Genomic DNA, 25,856 nt, shown 5'->3' on the forward strand with positions numbered 1-25,856 from the left:
ATACCGCGTATTGTATATTGGTCAGAGGTAGGTCGAGTTACCGAAGCAAATTTTACGTGTTTAGTTTTGGCTATGTTAATTTCCATCTGCCATGTGTCACACCAGTCAGCTAGTTTTGTTAAATCAGATTGCAGCACGAAGATGTTGGCAGGGCAGCCTATTTCATTACACAAGACGATGACATCTGCGAAGAGACGTATTTGTGAAGTAATATTAGTTGCGATGTAATTTATGTATATTAAAAATAGCAGTGGCCCAAGGACGGCTCCTTGAGGAACTCCTGAAGTGACGTGAGTGCGGTTAGAAAAGCAGTTGTTGAGACTGATTACTTGGAATTGGTTCAATAGGAACTCCTCAATCCATCGCGTCGTGTTGTAGTCAAGCTGTAGGTTTATAACTTTCAGTTTTAGTCGAATATGAGGTACTCGGTTGAAAGCGTTAGAAAAGTCAATAAAAATGGCGTCTGCACTAATGAATCTGTGCAAAGAAATGTGAGTATCTGTTACAAGTTCATAAAGTTGCGTTTGACATGAGCGATTTTGGCGAAAGCCATGTTGGTTATTGAGGAGCAGGTTATTATCGTTAAGATAGGCTATAATGTGAGCGTATAGAATGTGTTCTAGTAATTTGCAGCAGATAAATGTCAGTGATATAGGTCTGTAATTATTAGGGTCTGCTGTATCACCAGATTTAAATACCGGTATCACTAATGCTGATTTACAATCTTCCGGTAGGCACCCTGTATCGAGTGATTGCTGAAATATTAGAGATAACAAAACTTAAGAGTAGTGCGAGGTTAATTTTAGAAATTTAGCATTTATACCATCAGGACCTGGACTGGTTTTATGAGGAAGCCTGTCAATGGCACGAGAGACACCATGTTCCGTTAGTATGATGGATGAAAAGGGGAATCGGATAGATGGATGTTCAAGTATGTGAGTGTTATCAAGTGGCAGTTCGTTAGTAAAAACTGCAGAGAAGCATTTGTTGAACAGCTCAGTGCTATCTTTTGTGTTAAGCACTACTCCGTTTTCGAAAAGTAGTAAGGGAGCAGTGTGATTTGCTTTTGGGTTAACTACTTGCCAAAACTTTTTCGAATCAGTTTTTATCATATTGGGAAGGGTGCAATTGAAAAAAACTTGTGTTTAGCTTCGACAACTGTAGTTTCTGTATGGCGCGCTATGGTATTGTAATTTTGTCAGTCTTCTGGAGCATTTGTTCGGGCAGCTTTTCTGAACGCTCTTTTTTTTTTCTTGTTTATACACTTCTTCACTTCGCGGTTAAACCACGGATCGTTCTGCCTTGAGCTGATGGTCATTCTTGGTATGCATGTAGTTTCAGCTTCTTTGAGTTTATCGCGGAAGAAGCTCCAGTTATCATCTACCGTTCTGTTTTAGAAATTGTTTACAAAGTCTCTTGTAAATGAGGCTAACATATCAATCATTCTGCCAGTGTCGGCGCGGGCGTAGTTGGGTATGTATTTTTTCGTTGTATATTTTTCGGCAGGTTTCAACGAAAAGGAACATTGCACCATACTGTGATCACTTAATGGTTCTAGCACATGTGTCGCAGCAAGGTCTGGATGATTCGTTAAAATGATATCCAGTATGTGTTCACCCCGAGTTGGTTCGCGCACGACTTCAGTTAAGTGATGAAAATACAAGGTTTGTAGAAAATGAAGACACTCAAATCTGTTGCAATTTTCCTTTAAGGAAGAGGTTGACCACTAGATACCTGGGTATATAAAGTCACCCCTAATATTAGTATGCATTTTGGGAACTGCGATAAGACTGGAATGACCTTTTTTGTCCTCTATTTTGAGTAAAAGATGCTTCTTCATCAAGTAACCTTCCTTTCAGTCTGGTGTGGTGTGTCCTCTATCATTCAGTGAATACCCTGCTTTGAAGTGTCTGAAGCGCCTAGAACCTTTGCTTTCTTGTGGTTATTTGCGCCGCGGTGCTTAAGAGATAATAAAGTATACTTGTCTATGTTCTAACAAACATCTCCAACAGTTCCCTAGAGTCTAGTACGATTTCGTGAGCTCGCAAGCTGGCACAGACAGGGCTCGTACATAAATTAGGGGCTTAAAGTTCAGTCAATAACTGCCATCCGCTGCGTCTATAATGTGTTTTAATCTGGTGGATTTCTGCTTTCTGTTAATGCAAAAGTTATTCTAAAGCATTAACAGCCCTGCTTTTTATCAAGCACTCCACAACAACGAACTTGGTAACATTTAGGACCAACGCTTTCATTGTGGTACGTAGTCACCCTTTAGATGCCCGCAGTCGTATTTAGACGCCTTCTACTTTGGCCTAAATAATGCCTGTGTTATATTTTGCCAGGAGCTCCTCATTACGAATCTAACGCAAATAGACGTGCCTCCTTCCTTCACTGCCTTGCTATCTAATTGCTAAATTAACAGATCGGGCTTTGTTGGCATTATTTGACAGAGTTCTGGTAGCTATGAGGTCACTATTAAAGTTCCTCCAGGATATGTTGTTCGCCCTCTTCTCTTCCTCCTGGTTATAGATAACATTTCGTCAGCCATTCATCCCTCTTCATCCCTTCGATATGCCGATGACTTGGAGCTATTTATGACTGTCAACAGTGGATGACTGAAAACGGTCCCATCCGTAAAGAGTTTCCGTGACAGACCATGCAAAAGAGGGAAATATTTGTAGCCTCATATTTCCGAGATACAGGTGGCTACAAAATGCCATAAATTTTCAGCTACAAATGCAGGCGAATTATGCTAAGGGCCACTCTGTAGAAGGGGCAATAAATGGTCCAGTAAAATGTCCAGCAAAATCGTAAATTCTAACTTAAGGCGCAGGCAACTAATGGATTAGGCCGTCCAGTTCCACACTATGTAGGAATTGGATGACAGCACAAGCTGCGCACAGTTATAAGACTTTGTAACATAGATGTTCTTGAGGACACGGCTTCTAGAGAGGAAGGCCGATGTACTTGTTTCGACACAACGAATTGGTTTATAGAATAATCGCCAGTCCTCTTGCTGAGTGACACCGAGAATGTCTATCTGTTTTGTACGACGCAAATTGGCGCGAACCGTCTTATATGCTGGATTTTAGATCAATTTCGTGTACGTCCAGGGCAGGTGGTCTGTGTTCTGTAAGTACTTGCTCTATGTCAGCTAAATGCTTTACGAGTACCCCGAATTTCCAGTAAATTGTGCAACTAGAAACCATGACTATTATTTATATGAGACGGAGAAAGGAGGATGTAGTCCCAAATTTACTTGTAGATAGAAGCTGTATATGGCTAGTTTTCAGCGGGTCGAAGCCCATAGACCAAAAATCGTGGACCAGTCCCGAAGATAGTGCAATACCGCGCCAACCCACGGCGGAGTTGAAGCAGACTTCAAGCGCACTGCCTACTTGCAAAAAGAAGTTTAATATCTTGGGGTCAAATACCACCTGTATCAGATATCAAGATGATAAGAACAGATCATAAACTCTGAGCAGCATCATCCATGTATACGTTCGCACCGCCCTCCTTTTGTCGTCTTTCCAATCGCTTCCATATCTCCTTACTTTTCCTTCCCCTCTCCCGTGGTGGCGGTCCCGTCGAAACCTGACGCACGTCTAGTTTCCTCCTGCTTCTCAGGGCGGTGCTCCAGTCGTCCACACGACTGTATATAAAAATCACGGTAGGTAAGTCCATACCTACGCTCAATATTGTACATCTACTCTGAGTCGTATGCTAACGAGCTGCACTGGTCATCCACATTTTTTTAAAGGGGTGTATGGTAGCGCGATTAAAAGATGGGACAAAAGACGACACACCGGGACACACACAGCGCTCTGTGTGCCCCGTGTGTCTTCTGTTGTCCCGTCTTTTAATCGCGCTACCAGACAACCCTTCACGATGCAGTACATACAAGCCCACACTGCTACCCTCGTGACCTTATTTTTTTTCATTGTTGTCCTTATCAGTGTGGACTTCTTTTGGATTTGTCGTCTTTAGAGAGCTGCGGTTTTTCATGGAGTTGACTGGAGCCAACATACTTGCCCCAGCCGCGGCTGTACCAGCGCCTGCGTTCATGGCACCCTCTGAATTAAAACCTGGAAACTGGCACGAAAGAATTTTCTTAGTCACTCGTGGACCTTTCTGGCTTTTGCGGTGAGGTGGCCATGAGCGTCTGCCTTTGGGAGGAGGGGGGGGGGGCAGGAGGTGTGTTGTCAGTACCGAATCGAGAGGCTGACGGAGTTACCAGAGCTAGACTTGGTACCTGAGGCGCCTCGTAGGCTCAAGAAGGTTTTGAAAAGTGGGGCAATTGAGACGCATGCCTGTGTGCTTCATCATCACATTCACCTTTACGGAAATCATTTCAGTCTGAGTCTTCCAGACTGGACAGGAGCCAAAATATGATGGATCATTTCCATCACAGTTAAGACAGTGATTTTCATTTTCACAGTTATCTGACAGGAGATCAGTTTGACCATATTTGGAACAGACAACTTTGTTGCGGCAAGCCTGCGAACCATGAAAACATTTGCGAAAGGAAAAGCAACGCCGAGGGTTGCGAATGTAAGGTCGCTCTCTGCATAATTTAAATGAAGCAATTTTAGGTTCAGAGAGATTTCCTAAGCTATTTGAGGATGTGGTGTTTGGTAGCGACCTCTTTGTTGTTTCGTCGCATGTTCATTTTCTTTAGAGCAGTGACATTCTGCTGTTCAACACCTACAAGGATCTCTTGCTTGCTCGTCTTTATAAGCTTTTCACTACAGATAGCCCGGCGTAGAACGCTCAATCATCTGTGAGGTATGAGTAAAATTTTCGTTTAGTGTATGCTTTCGTTTGTGAAGACTTTTGCATTGGATGTCGTCAAACACTTGGACAGGTTCCCCAGCAGGGGCCGCTGCTTTAGCCTTGTACATTATCCATCGCTTTGAATGCCTTCCATCCCTCTCAGTGCTTCGCCCAAAGGGCGCATCATTGCGATGTATAGCAATGTTTAGCGTTGGGCATGAACTTCTCGGACTGTGTTCTCGATGTATGAAGTGCGAGGCGCTGGTCGGACGAACGACGCTGCGCAACTCCGGCTGGCTGGAAAAAAACAGCAGCTACTATGTTCCTCACAACAAAGGCGTGATAACAAGCGCAGCCTGAGACATTGGAGGATTCACGCCTCGATAGTGCACGAGATGAAACTAACGGGAAGCTGTCGGCGTTAGTCAGCAGTTATTTCAGCATTCCATTTACTTATTGATCTATTTATTTATTTACTTACGTATTTATTTAGTTATTTAGGATACCGCACTGACCCCGCAAGTTGGGTTATAACAAGATAAAGATAATTTCTCGTTTACTGCCCATTCCGCAGTTCCACCCGTAATTTTGATATTTAATCATATCGCTGCCTGCCGAAAACATATATTTGTAAATATTTAAAGTGCTAAGTCAAGCAGTAATAATTCGCAGACATGTTGAAGGTCATTGAGTATACAAACTTGTTGCTTTCGAATGAGCTCAACGAGCCTAAATGTGTTTTAACGCGTTAACATTAGCAGTGCCCACGTGGAAAAATTGTATGTGCGGGAAGTCTCGGAAGCCGCCCACGTGATAAAGGTACTTATGCATACAGGGTGACCCATGTTACTCGAGCCGAATATTAGAAATATGCAATGCCACGTAGCTGGACTGAACCAAGGTAACGTTGTTTGCCGTCGCTTGGAGATATTCATATAGGAGGTTGTGGCCAAGTACTGCACCAGGGTGGCCAATCCTGCTCTGGTGAGGGAGTGCGTTACCGGTTCTGGTCACCGGGACCAGGCCACACTCCAGGCCTGTTTGTGGACAGGCCGCCATTGGAATATGAACCTGGCAACGTTTAACGCTAGAACGTTATCTAGTGAGGCGAGTCTAGCAGTGCTATTGGAGGAATTAGAGGGCAGTAAATGGGATATAATAGGGCTCAGTGAAGTTATGAGGCCAAAAGAAGCATAAACAGTGCTAAAAAGCGGGCACGTCCTGTGCTACCGGGGCTTAGCGGAGAGAAGAGAACTAGGAGTCGGATTCCTGATTAATAAGAATATAGCTGGTAATATACAGGAATTCTATAGCATTAAAGAGAGGGTGGCAGGTCTTGTTGTGAAACTTAATAAGAGGTACAAAATGAAGATTGTACAGGTCTACGCCCCTACATCCAGTCATGATGACCAGGAAGTCGAAAGCTTCTATGAAGACGTGGAATCGGCGATGGGCAGAGTGAAAACTAAATACACTATATTAATGGGTGACTTTAATGCTAAGGTATGTAAGAAGCAGGCTGGAGACAAGGCAGTGGGGGAATATGGCATAGGCACTAGGGATAGCAGGGGAGAGTTATTAGTAGAGTTTCCGGAACAGAATAATATGAGGATAATGAATACCATCTTCCGCAAGCGGGATAGCCGAAAGTGGACGTGGAGGAGCCCGACCGGCGAGACCAGAAATGAAATAGACTTCATACTCTGCGCTAACCCTGGCATCATACAAGATGTGGACGCGCTCGGCAAGGTGCGCTGCAGTGACCACAGGATGGTAAGAACTCGAATTAGCCTAGACCTGAGGAGGGAACGGAAGAAAGTGGTACATAAGAAGCCGATTAATGAGTTAGCGGTAAGGGGGAAAATAGAGGAATTCCAGATCAAGCTACAGAACAGGTATTCGGCTCTAACTCAGGAAGAGGACCTTAGTGTTGAAGCAATGAACGACAATCTTGTGGGCATCATTAAGGAGTGTGAAATGGAAGTCGGTGGTAACTCCGTTAGGCAGGATACCAGCAAACTATCGCAGGAGACAAAAGATCTGATCAAGAAACGCCAATGTATGAAAGCATGTAACCCTACAGCTAGAACAGAACTGGCAGAACTTTCGAAGTTAATCAACAAGCGTAAGACAGCTGACATAAGAAAGTATAATATGGATAGAATTGAACATGCCCTTAGGAACGGAGGAAGCCTGAAAGCAGTGAAGAAAAACTAGGAATTGGCAAGAATCAGATGTATGCGTTTAGAGACAAAGCCGGCAATATCATTACTAATATGGATGAGATAGTTCCAGTGGCTGAGGAGTTCTATAGAGATTTATACAGTACCAGTGGCACCCACGCCGATAATGGAAGAGAGAATAGTCTAGAAGTATTCGAGATCCCAAAGGTAACGCCGGAAGAAGTAAAGAAAGCCTTGGGAGATATGCCAAGGGGCAAGGCAGCTGGGGAGGATCAGGTAACAGCAGATTTGTTCAAGGATGGTGGACAGATTGTTCTAGAGAAACTGGCCACCCTGTATACGCAATGCCTCATGACCTCGAGCGTACCGGAATCTTGGAAGAACGCTAACATAATCCTAATCCATAAGAAAGGGGACGCCAAAGACTTGAAAATTTATAGACCGATCAGCTTACTGTCAGTTGCCTACAAACTATTTACTAAGGTAATCGCAAATAGAATGAGGAACACCTTAGACTTCTGTCAAGCAAAGGACCAGGCAGGATTCCGTAAAGGCTACTCAACAATAGATCATATTCACACTATCAATGAGGTGATAGAGAAATGTGCGGAATATAACGAACCCTTATATATAGCTTTCATTGATTACGAGAAAGCGTTTGATTCAGTCGAAACCTCAGCAGTCATGGAGGCATTACGGAATCAGGGTGTAGATGAGCCATATGTACAAATACTGGAACATATGTATAGCGGCTCCACAGCCACCGTAGTCCTCCACAAAGAAAGAAACAAAATCCCAATATAGAAAGGCGTCAGACAGGGAGATACGATCTCTCCAATGCTATTCACAGCGTGTTTACAGGAGGTATTCAGAGACCTGGAGTGGGAAGAATTGGGGATAAAAGTTGATGGAGAATACCTTAGGAACTTGCGATTCGCTGATGATATTGCCTTGCTTAGTAACTCTGGAGACCAATTGCAATGCACGCTCACTGACCTGGAGAGGCAAAGCAGGAGGGTGGGTCTGAAAATTAATCTGCAGAAAACTAAAGTAATGTTTAACAGTCTCGGAAGAGAACAGCAGTTTACGATAGGTAGCGAGGCACTGGAAGTCGTAAGGCAATACATCTACTTAGGGCAGGTAGTGACGGCGGATCCGGATCATGAGACGGAAATAATCAGAAGAATAAGAATGGGCTGGGGTGCGTTTGGCAGGCATTCTCAGATCATGAACAGCCGGTTGCCATTATCCCTCAAGAGAAAAGTATAATAATAATATTTGGGGTTTTACGTGCCAAAACCACTTTCTGATTATGAGGCACGCCGTAGTGGAGGACTCCGGAAATTTTGACCACCTGGGGTTCTTTAACGTGCACCTAAATCTAAGCACACGGGTGTTTTCGCATTTCGCCCCCATCGAAATGCGGCCGCCGTGGCCGGGATTCGATCCCGCGACCTCGTGCTCAGCAGCCCAACACCATAGCCACTGAGCAACCACGGCGGGTAGAGAAAAGTATATAATAGCTGTGTCTTACCAGTACTCACCTACGGGTCAGAAACCTGGAGGCTTACGAAAAGGGTTCTACTCAAATTGAGGACGACGCAACGAGCTATGGAAAGAAGAATGATAGGTGTAACGTTAAGGGATAAGAAAAGAGCAGATTGGGTGAGGGAACAAACGCGAGTTAATAACATCTTAGTTGAAATCAAGAAAAAGAAATGGGCATGGGCAGGACATGTAATGAGGAGGGAAGATAACCGATGGTCATTAAGGGTTACGGAATGGATTCCAAGGGAAGGGAAGCGTAGCAGAGGGCGGCAGAAATTTAGGTGGGCGGATGAGATTAAGAAGTTTGCAGGCATGGCATGGCCACAATTAGTACATGACCGGGGTTCTTGGAGAAGTATAGGAGATGCCTTTGCCCGGCAGTGGGCGTGACCAGGCTGATGATGATGATGATGGTGAGATATTCAGATCATTTTTTTTTCATTTCACCTAATTAGATAAATAGTGTCACTAAATTAGAAGGCACGTCCTATATCGAGTGAGCTCCTGAAGACTTCATGGCAGTCAGCGTGGTTTCAATCATGCATCAGGCACACCAATGAGGTGAGACGTAATGTTAATGCATTTCTTTTGCATTTGTCGCTAAATTTCCGGACTTTTCTCAATTACTTTCATTTCACTCAAATTAAACACTCCAAAATTTCAATGAAATAAGTCATTCGCGCCTTGCTTTCCTGGGTATTATTATCAGTTCGCTTCAAATTATTCTGAAATAATTGTCATCAGTAAGTCACTATGGTTTTCTTTCGATCCTCTTCCCGAGTGCATGTTATCCTACCGGGCTCAGCCTCGTTAACGTACCTGCTTTTCCCTATGCGTACACATTCTTTCTCATTTATATCTCGTGCCACTTCCTTCTTGGTGATTCCCGTGTAGTGGGCAAGCGTCATGATTTCCGAAGAAGAATAGCTTCCGTTTCTCGTGCTGCGAAGGTTCGTTAAGCTAGGAACAACCAGGCTCCGAAGTCGAATATTTTGTCGAGTAGGCCACGCTGATTTCCCCTCTGCTGGTGGAGTTTTCAGACCTTTTCTGAAGGTACGTAATTGTGGTTCCATAGAATGCTACTTAGTAGATCATCGCATTGCGTTTTTGCTTCACGCGTTCCTTTGTAGGAGCAGCCCTTGTTAATAACAGTCGCCGCTGATTTCGTTGCCAATATACGGCTACTTGAATATATCGTGGTGATAGCAAGCAGACTGACACTGGAGGCGCGCTCGGACCGCTGCCGCCGCCGCAACGCGGTTGTCGTCGTCTATGGCGCATGCATGGCCCGCGCAGGGAAGTTTGGAAGGTCTTCAGGGACGCCAGAGACGCGCAGTGCGTTTCGATGTGAAAGCGATGCTAGCTTTTGCTGGCCTGAGCGATGTGCGCGCTCCCAGCATTACTGCAATGCAGCCATGTGCATACCGCACCATGGTGCTTACCGTTATTTGAGTGGATAGTAACTTCTAAGCTATCGAAGTCGACGGTTTTAAAGCGAAAGTTTTACTGGCCGCGAACTTGCGATTTCGCCGTGGCGGTGCTCCGAAAAGGTACATGAGTTCACAACGCGCGCCTCGCCGCGGATATTTTATGCGAAGCATATTACGAGAGCTCAACCCAGCTCCTCAGGCGCGGCGGTGTCGCCTTCAATACCACGTGACACCGTGACGTCACGACAGAGGAGAAACGAGGCTCCAACCAACACCCTCTGAATATTCTTCAAGGCCTCTCCACCGGTCGCATGACGTCACGCCAAGTGACCGTGCCGGCGCTGCGCTTCGCTATCTCAGAGTTGCGCCCGTTTGCACTGCAGTTAGGGTACTGCCGCGCTTAGCTGCCAAGAAGTTCAAACTGTCTGATACAGTGATTTGTTCATTTTTCTTTCGTGGTTAGCGCAAAAAAAAAAAATGAAGCGGAGTAGTTTGTGCATGCCTAATACTGGATTTTATCGGCTTTATTTATAATTGGTTTCATTATTACAGGACACCTTATATACTGAAAAATATTCTCGCTTTGAGCTCCTAATCAAGCTTTTTCCCTTATTAATTTAAACATTTTCACATACTCTTCGACGATACTATATTGAGCATTCTGGAAGTTTATAAAAAGTCTTCTGCTTCGCTGTTAATATTTTACATTCAGATATAATGGCGTGCACTCACAGGAACGTTGAGCTGTCAGAGTTCAACCATGTGTGTTAATGGGGGCAAAATACTATTAAGGCACGCCATATAAGTTGTCTTCGCGTGCACAAGGGAAGCATTGTGTAGCTAGTCCAACCACTGTAATAAGAAACCATGAGACGCCAGCAGTGAAGTGTTCGCAAAAATATTTTTATTGCGTTAGAAAGAACTTGCATCCACTTTTATTGCATTCACTTTTTCTTCAGTGTTGCTGCTTTGCGGGCTGCCGCCTTCTGCTGCGCATTGTCTTGTATAGTGTCATTTCTTACTTTGCAAAAGTTGTTTAAAACTACATTGGTTGCAACACGAACTACCAAACGCAAGAGAGTTTGTGCACTATGACCATTCTCGCATGTCTCAATGTCTGGTTCTTCCAGGAGAGAAATCGTCTGCGAACTCACAACACCACGCTGATTACCACAGGAGAGAAAATCTTTCGCGTTGGCTCCGAAAGACAATTTCTCTGCAACTAATTTAGTCATCAGTACCATATGCACTGTGCATGGCTGCGGAAATTTCAGCCCTCCTCTCGATAGGTTAACTATCATGGCTGTGTTTTCCGCTTCAATCTCACGGTTTTCAATAACCAGTGTACTGAAGCAAATGGAGCATGAAAGCTTCTTTAAAGCAGCATGAGCAGCGTATCCTGCAATGTAAACAATGGCATCCATATCGGACTGGGCACGTGCAATATCGTCGTCACTGACAGCCACGGAAAAGTTGCATCCTACAAGTTCTTCACTGATGCCTTCACACTCTGTTTCATCGCGTGGAAATGTCAAAAGTTTTTGAAGACGAAGCTTTTTCTCACATTCGTAGAGTTGACGCACCGAAATATGGTACTGTGCTCCTGCTAGTTGGCGGTAACGGCCAAACCGGTCTTCTAGCGCATCCGTCTGAAACTTTCCCAACAAGACGTACTTAAAGTGAAGTTCCTCCAAGCAGTACCGCGAGAGTTCAACCAGGCAATAGCACGTCAGTCGCAAAGCACTGTGCGTCTCTTTCGTCAGCGAGCCACTGCTGGCGCCAATTCGTATCCAAGCGTCCAGCCAATCGTCAACTGCACTCAGGAAAGTTAACTGTCTGTCGCCAACAGACGTTACAGGATATTGCATGCTGTCCCTATGCCTGTGGCCTTTGCAAGGGTCTTTAACGTTGACTATTCGCCACCATGTGAGGATAATGTCAATGAAAAGAGCGGTCGACTCAGCTTGAGCAATCTTCAATGCGGAACCATGTGTTCTAAGTGCATTTGACACGAACTCATTCATGAGATCCAGGACGAGTTTCACATTTTGGCGCTCCAAAGAGGTGGGATTCACGGCTTTTGCGTTCAATCTATAGCCAGCCTTCACAAGCGATGATTTCTCTGCAGAATAAAGCTGCCGCACAGCTGCAAAAGAAGCAGCTTTCATACGAGGAGGCCCTTCAGGCATGGTTCCATTCAAGTCCATTTCAGGGAAATAGAGACATGTTCCGTGATTTTTTTGGTTGATCCAATTGTTCCGGACGCACTTCAGCAGATGCACAGGATCTACAACGTAGAAGAGAGGACGAGCGTTGTCTGCTGGATGGGGATAAACAATGCTCAGTTGAGGGCTTGCAGCAAATAAGGACATCATCTTGCGGTTCAGAGCATTGTTGTCTGTTACTACAGCGATAACTTTAAGGCCCATTTTCTCAACACTTAAGATTATGTTCTTGGCATGCTCGTGCAAAATTTCTGCGCTCATTTTGCTCACAGGCAGTATGTGAATGACATCCTTATTTGCAGAAAGGAGCGACTGTACCATGAACACATGAGCTGTTGTGGCGGGTTCTGTGGAATTAACCGATGATCCTACTATTGTGCCCCCTTTGTAGTCAAAGTACGGTTTTATGTGGATCTCATCAATCATCAGGGTGACGGTCTTTTCATGGTCTTGCATTGACTTCACTCGTTCTCGAATGTAGGAAAGGTAGTGCGTTTGCTTTTGCTCTAGAAGAGGGTCAGCTTTGTAATTTGAGCAAACACGCCGGAGTGTGGAAGGATGGGGCAAGATAATCCTTGATGCAGCTCTTGTGAAGTGATAAGCATGAGGAGAAATTGAATTCATAATACTTGCGAATACCAATAGTTCTGGACTATACACACGCTGCTTCGCAAGAAGAAGTGTTATCTGCTCACCCAGAAATTTCAACAAAGCAGAGTGTTCTTTCGGCGTATCACTGTCCTCAATGACGTCTGCAAGAAGTGAACTGACTAAGTGCAATACTTTAGTTTCCTTGGACTCTTTCATCACTCCAGGTATATCATGGAAGTGTTTCTCGATCTCCTCTAGCAACAAGGACAGACTGGAGGTGTCACATACTTGAATTGGCACAGTGCTACCCCAAGGAAGCGACTGAAGCTTCACTCCGTTCAGGAAACGGAAAGTGATAGATCTGGGAGAACTACCAAGGCGCATTTCACATTAGGTGAAGGATCGTTGTCAATGAGAAGAAACATAACGCGCTTTTCATCGACAGAAATAGTCCAAAACGTTGTGTTGCAAATCCCAGACAGCTTAGCTTTCAGTTCCTCGTATGATGAAATTTTGTTTCTTTTGTGCTCTAGTTCATTAGATTCAAGGGATCTTCTAATAGCCTCCTGCAGCGCAGCATTTTCCCTTCTTGCTTTTTTTGGTGTCTGGCGATTCACTGCGTGCTGGCGTTGAGGAAAAATATTTTGGACAGTTTGGGAACAGAGAAGGCACAACATCCTTCTTCAACTGCAGTCTATCACGCTTCACCTCTATTGTTCTTCCTGTCTGTTCATCTTGATGAGACAACGTCATGATGAAGTCATCTGTGTGGAAGTGCAGTTCACATACCTGCGTGAGAAAATGAAATGAGGGAAGGCCATTCGTCAGAACTGTCTATTGCATAAAACGCTCAGTAAAAAGCATCTTAAGAGCGTGGATATTTTCCACATTTTCCACGCAAACAGAAAAACATTGTAGCACGCAGAAGTGACGCAATTTATACTAAGGGCGATAATCTAGGTATAAGAGCTAAAATGTGAGAATGAAGTTCGTTCGAGCGTCCGTAAAGATGTTATTATTCCTGTACAGATGTACGCACAGTCTAGCGCTCATCCGCGGAAATAAATGCCTGCTGTCCAATCCGTACTTTATTTAAAATGCTCTTACTGCCTACGAAGGGTACTTTCCATTCTTGGAGTCACAGTCCATACATTAGCAAAAGCTCATCACTACAAAAAATTACCTGAAGCAAAGCTTCAGTGCCTTACCCTCGAATGAGCTGTAGGTGTGAAATCCTTCCGTGGAATGGCTCGCAACCATGCTTTCTTCAGTGCTTCGTCTCTTGGAAAGCAGTAAACACGCACTTTTGGGCCATTGTCATAGTTTCCACGGCACCCGGGAACACAGCACCGGCCCATATTTCACAAAGTTACACTCGCCGCAACAAGGCAGGCATTCAGCGATGAACTCCGGGTGAACTTTCCATTCCTACGATAGTACACGTATACAGGCCACAAAGGAACAGCCACACGGAAAAGATACTGCTGACGTTGCAGAGGTTGTCTAAGTAAACACCAGTAAACACAACAAAACACTTGTATTGCATTAGGACCGTTGCACGGCGAAGAGGTGGCAGCGACTGACTGACGCCGCTGACGCTGCTAGCGAGTCAACTGAACTAGACGCTGGATGAGACGCCGGCTGCGCTCAAGTTCACTTGTGCGCGCTCCACGCGCGTTCGTGGCGAACGCGGGAACAGGGATGGCGTCGGAATTGGCGTTTGTGCTGTCTCTTGCGGGAATGGCCATGCCGGTCGAGCAGCCGGACACATGGTGTGACGTAGCGCGTGTGGAAAGGAGGGTCAGGAGAGGCCTGAAGAATATTCAGAGGGTGTTGCTCCAACTCGCGCCGTCGCTCGCGGCGTCGCCCACCGCATCGGACGCGGTGAGCGTCGAGCAACGCAGCGTTCGGCGCGACAACGAAATGTGCACCCGAGCAAGCGCCGCACGCCTGAGCCGACGCTGACGACACCGGCTTTTCTGCGACACGAGCTCCTTAACGCTGTCGCGTTAAAATAAAGGCTAGTATGCTTCGCATCCTGGGCTTAACCTTAGCTAAGCCACAATCCAAGAATTTCTCTCTCTCTCTTGCTCCCTAGTCACTACTGCGCATGTGCCACTAGTAGTACCGAGCCTCAGGTGTTCCGCCGCTGCGCGGCGTCGCACCTTTCCGCCACCGCCGTTTGGTACAACGTCATAATGCATTCCTCGTCGTTGCACTCGCTTCCGCTCGCTTCGCCAGCTGCGTCCACGCCTGATAACATGTGGAAGATTGAAAAGGAGAGCTCGCATGCGCCGCAAGCACACTTCAGGCAGTACTATGGATGGCGACAATGCTGATAAGCAGGAGGACGCCTGGAATCGACATCGGAACGAGATGAAGAGGAAACGAATCGCCGAGCAAACAGACAAACAGCGCGCCCAACGACTGGCTAAACGCCGCAACATAGCTAGACAACCATACTAACGTGGACTTTCAATCAATATTAACCAAGGCTAACCATGCTATGCCTTAGCTTTCGCTACGTATATCCTGGCATAGCCTAGCTAAGCCACTGCCAATTTTTTTCTTAAGTCTGCACCATCAATGCGCAACGCCTCAGACGCCGCTGGTGGCACTCATCCTTACAGGCAGCTTTGAGAGACTCCTGGTGGCAGCCGGGGTGCTTTGACTACTGCACCAAACAACTATATCTCCGTTGCTGCGTCACGGCAACATATCACCCCACTTATTTTAGAATAGCCTCCCGCCGTAGTTGCTCAGTGGCTATGGTGTTGGGCTGCTGAGCACGAGGTCACGGGACCGAATCCCGGCCACAACGGCCCCATTTCGGTGGAGGCGAAAACACCCGTTTTCTTAGATTGAGGTGCATGGTAAGGAACGACAGGTGGTAAAAATTTCTGGATTCCTTAAGTACGGCGTGCCTCATAAACAGAAAGTGGTTTTGGCACGTGAAACCCCATAATTTATGTTTATGCACGTCTACTCCATCGCCTTTCCCGTGGAAAAGAATGCTGAGGCTTTAGCACACATATGCCAAATTTTCTCGCCGCATCCGCCCCCTTACTGCAATCGTACCAATTAATCCAAGCGTGGCTTGACCAAGCAGGATGGTCGAAACGTAACAACAGCCGCCCCAGTACCGCCTGAGGCGTTGCGTGAGGGGCGAGTGCCTTGCCGCCATGGAAGAAGGTCATCACGGCGCCGTGCCGCTGTCGCTTTCGCAAGCCTGTGTAATGCGCGCGTTCCTTTTGCACGCAAGCTCTCGCCTGCGTTCTGACTGCGCCTCGGCAAGGGCCTGTGAGAACACGTCAAGCGTCTCAACGAGCTCGCTTGCCCGCGGGGTGTTCGTAACTCGAAGGACGTGCAGCAGCGTTCAATTGGACATTGGCCCACGCCAGAACATAAAATTGGCCCACACCGAAATTTCAAGTTGGTCCACCGCCAAACTTTATTAGGGCCACGCCCACATTTTAAGCAGGCCCACCCCGCAATTGAAGTTCACAAACCCCGAAATTTCAGTTGGCCCACTCCCATTCTCAAACTTCAGGTACAGGTACCCCTAAATTTATTTGGCCCACCCCGAAAGTTAAAGTTTGCCACACCCTGATTTCAAGTTGGCCCACTTTGAAAATTTAGGCTCAGCCATACCGAAATTTCCGCTCGGCCGGCCCCCAAATTTCAGTGGGCTCACTTGCAAAATTGAGGATGGCGCACCCACAATGTTAATCAGGCCCGTGTCCAAATGGCAAGTTTGCCCCCCCCCCCCCCAACCTTTCAAGTGGGTATGCTTGGAAATTTCAGGTTGGCCCATCTCCTAATTTGAAGATGACCGAACCCGAAATTTGATTTCGTCCACCCCGACGCAGGCTTTCCAACGCATTTTTGAAGGAGCCATATGTATCCTTATGGCTAATCTCTTTTCATTTTTTTATTCTACTTTAAATTTTCTGTATCGCTCGTAAGGTACAAATCACCTGTATATACACCACCACAATGAATAAATGTCTTAACTTTGAAAATTACGCATTCTTGTACCGATGCAAGGCATTATACACTTCGCGTGAAAGGGCTGGCGTGTTTGCCAAAGAATGCTTACGAATTAGAATGTCCCCCTTAATTTTCGCTTACAGAGCTGATATCCTTGATATGCATTCAAATTATGTGTTCGCATGGGTTACCGGGCGTTTGTATCCCTATTTTTACTGCATTCGATGCTTCACCTGTTAATTTCACATCAAGGGTGCGATCTTGTACGCGTTCCAAAATAGAACGGAGGCGGTTCGTTCTTTACGTCACGAAATAGGCGGTATGTTCCGTTCCGTTCGTCCGATAGCAGACGACACGGAATGATTGACAGCAGATATCACTTCACAATTGACGTCATGGCGTTCGGCGCGGTTCAAATTCACGAACCGTATTTGGCTCGGTGGAACGAACCGCCTCCGTTCTATTTTGGAACGCGTACAAGATCGCACCCCAAATATGTTTTCAAGAAATACTTATTCGAGACAGGTTCACATGTGACCAACAAAGCCCTCTAACTGCATAATATATTTGCACGTTTATGAATGAATGAATTGTTTATTTCATCATTAGTCCAGCATACATATCCAGTGGTACAGTGGGAAGGGATAGCGAAAAGGCAACTGAATGCCTGACAATGCGCCAATCCCTGCCCAGACCACGATATTGCACAACACTCAGCGTGTCACTTTGTAATACATCAATGTAATGAAAAAGAAAAAAAAGAAAAGAACAACAAAATAGTGCAGTACACTCAGCCTGTAATACATAATACATAAATATGATACTACATAATGACACATAATGTAACACTAATACATCATGTAATACATAAATGCAGAGGAGAAAAAAAAGAACTAAGCCGTGGTTTTAATAAGTGATCTAGAACAGAATTGATATCAACAGCTTATCGACAAGAAATTTTCATGGCTGAATTTTGAGATACAATACAGTTCTGGAAGAAAGTATACAATATACAACATAAGCAAGTCTTACAGGAAAGAGAAAGAGAAAAGAATATCATGTTTGAAGCGCCGTTGGATAAGCATGTATCTTTTTTTTTGAAAATTGCTACTGATCGGCTTTCATTCACTATGCTCATGGCCGTCATGTTAGAATTTAAAAATGAAGGAAGAAGGTGCGTTACTTTTTGCTTGCCGTAGTTGGTTCGAATCCTTTCACTGTAATAGGTGGTTTTCCTAAGATTATACGTGTGTGTTTTCCGGGAGTAGGTATCCTGAAATATATCTGCGTCCGATTTAATTTGTAGAGGACTGTCGCAGTTTTTTATAAAATATATTTTTGACGTTTAATACGCTGTGTTTATGGAAATGTGTAGCAAAAATCGTTCGGCGTGGAATATTTTCGATTATACGCAAGCTTCTTTTTTGGAGCCTCTGAATACTATCTTTATTTGTTTTTGTTGTTGTGCACCAGATTAATAGGCAGTAATGTATGCGCGAGTAAACTAAAGTGTAGTAAAGCTGCTTTGTCACCCAGAGAGGTAGTAAACATCTGATTTTGCCAATTATGCCAATGGATTGTGATATGTCGGTGCGAATATTATCTATGTGATTGGCCCAACTCAATGTTTCATGAAATATAACGCCTAGAAATTTTGGAGTCTGAGCGCGCTCAATCAAAGCTCCTTAGAATGTGAGCTGCGAATTGCGGAGAATACAATGGTATCAAGGTTGAAAAATGATGTACTTTGTATTCTTAATGTTTATTTCCAGCTTATTTGTTCTCAGCCATAGCGACAAATTGCTAAGCCAAAGGTTCGCATTTTGTACTAGAGTAGACATAATCTTACCCAAAAAAAAGACGTTAGTGTCATCGGCATATAATATAATATCTGGTCGCAGAGGTGCGTTTACGATGTCATTTATATAAAACAAGAATAGAAGTGGCCCAAGTATGGAACCCTGCGGGACGCCGTACTTGATCTTGCCCATTTGTGACTTCGAGTACTGCATATCTGTATACTGATACCGATTAGTAAGGTAACTTCTTATTAAGTGAAGGGGCGTACCTCTTATTCCACATTGATTCAGCTTTTGCAAAATAATTTCATGCTTGATCGAGTCAAAAGCTTTCTTAAAGTCGAGAAAAATTCCAATTGTGCGATATTTTGGTCAAAATGTTCAATACTTTGATCTTTAATAGATAATAAGGCCTTTTCAGTACACTTGTTCTTCTGAAATCTGAATTGATGCTCGGTTATAATTTTTTTAAGCTATAAAAGTTTTCAATTCGTACATATATGACACGTTCTATAATTTTTGAAAAAATGGGCAAAACAGAAATGGGCCTGTAGTTAATTATGTCATTTTCATTACCACCTTTGTGAACAACGGATACTCTAGCAATTTTCGATTTCTCCGGGAACGTTCCAGTGCTCAAAATAAGGGTGCAAATAGGTGCAAATGGGGCGCTAATGTGCTCTGATACTGCTTTTAGAGGTTCTGCGTTTATAAATAAAGACCATAAAGACTGGGCTACTTTTTTGTGAACTGGTGTATGGATGCGGACCTTAAGGTCAAACCAAACCTACGCATGCCGGTGCGTAAGATTCCGCCGGTGCGCTTACGCATGCGCAGGTGGTTCACATAGATGAGTCAAAGTGCAGCGCCGGCACGGATATCTTCTCTGGACAAATATCAGTATTCTGGCTGCCTCACAAGAACAGCAAAGGATGTCTGCGAAGGCGAAATAGGGAGCGCTGCTGGTGTCTTGCAAACAAATACCTCGCGAAGTGCGGCAAACGGAAGGCACGTGGGGGCGAGCCTTCCCGCACTGGCCTGTTACGTGCAGTTCGGCCTTTACTCTTCGACGTACTTGCGTAGATGCTCACGCGGCCGTGGAGACCGAGTCACCTGCGTGCCGGAATCACAGAGAGGAAGTAAATGTTGGCCGGATATCAAAGCCGTCTCATTACAACACCGACTATTACCGTGGCACGCTCTAAGACGCAAGTAATCGCTAGCAATAGTTTGTGCACAATCGAAACTTATTTCCAAAATCTGGGTAGCTTGTGCTGTAATAAGTAGATACGAGTGACCATAAGTGGGCGCGCCACTGTATTTGGGGAAATATTCATGTGCGGCATGAGGTATTCACGTGCTACTGTAGCGACAGAGCCAGGACCACATTTCGTTTTCCGCAACATTGTGCAAAGGACAATATCGGAGCTACTGTCCCAGGAACTAATCCCTCAGTCTGAAAATCGCTTCATGATACGCAATAACGAAAATCCAGCCGCTTTTACATTCTTCCTAAAATAAATAATATTTCCGTAGAAGAAATACTTACAGCAGAAATCCCAAATAGGACGGTAATGTCTAATAATCAGACACATACCGAGTCACTATGTAAATTCTCAAATCGCCACCTGTCAAACATCCTGACCAGGCTACCTTCTTTTGTTCAACATACACCTCACTTCCTTCGAATCATAAACTGCGATTAAGGCCAACCAAATCCTCTCTGACCGTGCCATTATAGTAACTTCTGATGCTAGTGCTCCTTGCAATAACTTAACCATGACTTCAGGAATTGAAGCCATGTCGAAATCCCTCGCAGTCAATCCTCAAGCGCACGCTCCTGAAGTTTACCTGTGACTTCTTGAGTTAGTTCTTACGCTAAACTATTTCGACTTCGATTCTATTCCTCACCTACAAACCGTCGGCAAAAGCATGGAACCACCATTGGCTCCCACGTATGCCAACATTTTCATGGGGTAGTTTTACGCAAACCTAATAAAATACATACATTAAAGCCCCTCATCTACCGGTGTTACGTTGACGACATAGTAATAATATGGGAGCAAGGCGCAAACTCGCTAGCTGACGTAATAAGCCATTTAAACCGCTTTCAGCCGAGTATGTAGTTTACTGCTGACCACTCTCCCAGTCAAATCAACTTCCTCGACACGAACGCTTACATAGAAATTACAAACTTAGAGTTACATTTTACCAGGAGGCTATGAATAGCTGGCAGTATTTAGGCTACACCGGTCATCATACGCGACACTGCAAGCGAGAAATTATAGTCGGAAAAGCGAAACAAATAAGGATCTGTAGCTAAGTTATTGATGATATCCACCAACTAAATGTTCTTAAAGCAACGTAAGCAGAAAGAAACTCTCCACAATTTCCTGGTGACAGGGCTGATGACGTAGCCTCAAGATTAGCGAAGCAGCCATAATCAGCTAAGAAACAACCTACACCTGAATCTGAAAGACCACCAGCCTATATAGCAAAATATTTTAATTCCCTCCCAAACCTAAACAAATACCACCCAATATTATCAAGTGACGATCATTTGAGAAAAGTGCTCTCCGTGGTACCAAGGCTGACGTTTCACCGGAACAGAAACTTAGACATGTTAGTACATGCAAAAGTAAGCCAGCGTCATTCACCCGTAATAAAAGCATCTTATCGGCCAAGGTTCGAAACATTCAAGCGCCTTCAAAGTGACGTTAAAATAAAAAGCACTGCAAATAGCTATACATACGAAGAGAAAACTCGTTTGACCTCCACTAGTTCCGACGTAATTTACATGCTCGAAAGCTCCTTCTCTAAAAAAAAATATTATATAGGTGAAACGGGAGAACCAATGAACGTTAGCTTAAATATACATCGCGCGGGCACAGTTATAAGCTTCCCAAAGCCGTCGCTGAGCAGGTCATCACTTTGATGAACTGAAACTCTGCATACTACACTGAAATTCTAGTCCTGCGCAAGGGAGAAAATACAGAAAATCATAATTCATTCATAAGTTCAATACGTTGCAATCAATAGACGTAAACATTTCAAATTGAGCTTTACAATGTATTCGCTGTGCTAAATTTCATACTCTAGACAACAGCACCTAGTTATTTTTCATTGAGTTTCTTATTCTTCCCCCCCCCCTCTTACTTTATCTTTTTGCGGTTGGGTTGTCATAGTATTCAGATCTCTATTTTCTTTCATTAATTCATTTCGTTCTCTTATTTATATATTATATTCCTTTTTACCTCGAGCACCACTTCTGCCACTACTTTTATTCTCTCTCCCAGAGAGAGGATAGTTCACTGACCTACAGCGGAGCAGGTATCCCTCCCGCTCACGTCGCCATCTAGTCCCTTTCCCGGAAAAGAGGAGCCTACAATGACGCGTGAAAAGGCTGGCACATGGCGCAGCCTCACATTGCTCTACCGACTTTCAGTAGCGCATCAACTTTCTTTTCAATACGACACCCTCGGTCGTTACCTCGCCCACACGCATTACCCTCTCTCCCCTATACGAGAAGCACACCTATACATACTGTGCCGACGAGAGCATATGTCGCCTTGAAAAAAGACAAGCCCATTTGTCGAAACGTTGGCTGCAGCTTTAAGTTCGTTCTCATTTTGCTCATTGTCTTTTTTTCCATCTCCCGCATTCCCCATGTTTTCCCTGAATATGTCAGTAGTTACAATTGGCGTAGCGGTGCAAATTGTCCGCAGCGATGAGTGAAAACAAATTCACTGTTCCTGGCTTACATTGCGGACTGGCATTGGTGTTCTGGTTCACCATGAAAACGAGCGTCCCCTCACCAATATGGCCCTCTTGTTAAACATCAGTCTACTAATTATCTAGTATCTAGAATATTACCACGAATTGTGATGAATTATGCATTGAAGATCACATTTATCACTTGTGTATGCAATAGAATACCTCAGCGCGTGTTTAGAACAGTCAAGAAGCAGCAGCTGCTCCTCTTTCCGAGCCACGGGTGCAACCCATAGGTTGCGTTTGACTTTATTTCTCACAGCATGTCCAAAGTAGACGGTGTAAATAGGGGAGTAGGAATAAGGCTGCGTTAGGAAACTTGAATAGCTACACGCGCACAAAGAGCGAGCAGCACAGATGGCAGGAGAGTTGGATATATAATATATATAATCTTGCCAGAGAGACGAGACAACACTTTGGGAAAATATATAAACAAAAAGAACAATCGGTATACAATATTAAGCACACAGGTCACAATGTCAAAGGAACAATGCATCAATGGCGCTCGTCGCTGTAACATAACATGCAAAAAAATTGCCCGAAAGATAACATAGGCATGAAGAAGTCAACGTCGAGAAAAAGCGATTTATGAAACGTGTCATATAAGGCTATTTTTGAAGTCATGTGTCATCGTGTCTGAGTTGCATTAAACTTATTTAACTTTCTAGGTACGGCGATGGACAACATCTGTAAGCCGTAATTGGCAAGTGGCCGCGAATAATTATCATGCCACACCAACGTGAATGCCCGTGTTACTCACAGGAGGAACCAACGCTGTCATGGCGCAGAGGCACGTCACCAGTCGTCCTCACCAGATTGACGTGGAAGCCGACAGTACCGTGCCCACAGGTTGGCTGGCCGTGCCATCTCCCCAGTCACTTGACCAGACTCAGTGGCTTGTTTCAGCGCCGGGAGATGAAGTGACGTCCCCTACGGCCATGTTCATCCGTAGCGAACTAGTTCGTATTTCACCCAGTTTTGCTTCCTGAGCGCCTTGTTTGTCTATTGTGCAAACGTATGCCAACGGCAGTGTCCTTCACTGAGGCCAGCCACATAGGAGAGGCCTTTCTCACGCATGCATATTAGTAATTTCGGCGTATTTTAAATTGTACTTTCGCACGTACCTAAAGAGAATATTTGTCATTGAAACACTATTTTAATATTTCGGCTACTGACGCCGGCATTTTTCTTGAAATAGCGCTTAGATAAGCACCGTGTTTCATCAGCAAATAGGCCGCGCGGGTTCTCGAGCTCAATTCGATGCAAAATGAAAACGTTAGCTTATTTTTTGTATTGTGTACGAATTCAGTGTCATATACGTAATGTAGTAGTCATGATCGTTGTTGCATGTAGTGTACCAAAAACGCCAACAAAATTATTCTCATCACGTAAAAGCCTGCACCCATTTACAAAGCGCCTTCGGACAGAAATATCAATAATAATGCCACCGACTGGTACGATAAATTGAGTATTATGCTACCATAATCGACAGAAACGTTAGTAAACCTGTATGTACTTACTTGAAGCTGTCTGAAAATTTTACCACTGTATAATTTTAAACTGGAGTGATAAAAATGAGAGTCGTGCGCCACGCAACCTAAACAATTCACAAGTAACAGAGCTTAACTAAGAAATAGTTCCCTCATAAGGCTGCCTCAGCACAACCCTGTGCACTGTCACGTAATAATAGTGACACGTATGCTTATCCTCATCGGGCGACCACGTTTCGCCGCCTAAGAAATGTTGTCGCACGGCGCAGGACGCGCCTGCATGATCCAAAGTTTCTGGAAAGTTATCGATGCTTCTATCCGCTGTCTCTTGTCGCCGAACCTTGTGCTATCTCATTTCATCGCCTGACTCGAATGCTGTAGAAGTTTCTGGAAGGCACGCGGGTCCCAACGATTAGTCTCGAGCATTCGATGACTGCTGTATAAAAGCCGACCCGTTTGACCCGCTGATCAGATTTTCGATGATCGCCGAGTGTGTTCGCCTCTACCGTTGTTCTTTGAGTGTAGCCTGTTTTTGATGGCACAAGTACGCCCATTAAAACGCTCGTTCCGTTAATCACAGTTTTGCTGCCTTCTCAACCGTCACTACCACGTGACAATAGATTATTTTTACCGGAACAGTATGGCATTTTTGCCTTAATAACCATATTATTATAGAATAGCTAACATTATTTAATGAAAGCAAGCCTGTGTCAACAATATATTGATGTTGCCTGTTACGAGAGGCAAGCCAACGTAAATTTTGCTTTGACAGCTTCACAGTACTGATCCCGAATCATGTGGACATCGTATTTCAAAAAGAGTTTTATCAATGAGTAGTATTGCTGTGAGCATATCTGCTATGCTGCATCGGTCTCCACAACCAGTAGAAGCATTGAAAGTTACCCAGCGAGCCGGGGTGAATGTGAAAACGTTTCGGCGTCCTGCCCCTACGCCCTCACCTACTGTATCATGACGCTGTAACAGAATCACCTCCTGGGAAACATATGAAGCCTAAAGTGAATGTAGGAAATGTATTAGGTTGAAACATATAGAGAGTTGTCAGACTTGCGGGTAATTATTCCAACGCTTTCTGGGTTCTAGATCTTCATTAATTTCAAGACATAAATAGCAAGAATATCACGTCAGTTAAGTAAAGCTCTTGCTTGCGCTAGTTGGTTCATGCTTGAATTAGTAAACGGAAGACGCAGAAGACCAGGACTAAAGAAGAACACAAACGACAGGACCGGGAGTGGGGAATGGAGCCCGGTCTTGTCGTTTGTGTTCTTCTTGAGTCCAGGTCTTTTGCGCCTCGCCTTTACTAATTCAAGTCACGTCAGTACTCGCTCATTAATATTAAAACACTGAATATTGTTCTGAATATGATCCAGGTGAATCCCGCAAGATGGAAGAAGTGTCATGAAATGGAAAAATACCATTCACCCGAATGTCGCATGAAGCTGCAACAGAAACCAATGCGAGTTTTCAGAAGGCGAGCTTCACAGTTGAGGAAAATTTGCTCTTGTCGGGAATTGGAACCAGGGACCAAGACAATTTTAGGGGCATTAGCTCCTAAAATTGTCTATTGTCTCCTAAATTGTCTAAATTGTATATTCATTATACAATTATGTATAATCAATATACATTTGTTCATCACTGTCCTGATCACCGCAGTACAAACGCATGTATACCACATGGGCCCACACTAGCCTTGGCTATGGGCCCAACAGTTGTTTGCCTATGTTGATGTACAAATTCATGATGAATAAATAATGTCTAATGTCTAATGCCTTTTCGGGACCAATGCGCCGAAAATGCGTTAGTCTTGGGTTCGACTCAAGGACGAGAACAAATTTATCTCAACTGCAAAGCTTTTTTTTTCTGAGAAAACCAAATGGGATTCCATTGTTGCTTCGTGCTACTTTATGGAGGATGACTACTTTCTGTTTTATTAAAGCGATAGGCTAAAATAGAATTCCAAAATCGAACTTTGGGCTGACTACGAGGAAGATATCCCGAAATGTGAGCCAATAACTTTTTCAGTAGCCTGCAAATATTC

At 44.5% G+C, this 25,856-nt stretch overlaps 1 protein-coding gene and 1 non-coding gene across 2 annotated transcripts in view; one reads left to right on the forward strand and one right to left on the reverse strand.

Annotated features, from left to right (window-relative positions):
- Positions 1-3,315: 3,315 nt before the first annotated feature.
- On the reverse strand, positions 3,316-3,499 carry LOC135897958 (U2 spliceosomal RNA). Its single transcript, XR_010563213.1, has one exon. It is a non-coding gene; the product is annotated as a U2 spliceosomal RNA (small nuclear RNA).
- Positions 3,500-9,422: 5,923 nt separating this feature from the next.
- The window catches only part of LOC135897910 (chitotriosidase-1-like), a 215,916-nt gene continuing 199,482 nt past the window's right edge, over positions 9,423-25,856 (forward strand). Inside the window, exons 1-2 of the mRNA XM_065426602.1 lie at positions 9,423-9,557; positions 23,073-23,269. Coding sequence (XP_065282674.1) covers positions 23,090-23,269 — 180 coding nt within the window. The 5' untranslated portion in view covers positions 9,423-9,557; positions 23,073-23,089. The remainder of the gene's footprint in view (positions 9,558-23,072; positions 23,270-25,856) is intronic.

This window comes from Dermacentor albipictus, chromosome 2, assembly GCF_038994185.2.
Source record: "Dermacentor albipictus isolate Rhodes 1998 colony chromosome 2, USDA_Dalb.pri_finalv2, whole genome shotgun sequence".
Lineage (NCBI taxonomy): Eukaryota > Metazoa > Arthropoda > Arachnida > Ixodida > Ixodidae > Dermacentor > Dermacentor albipictus.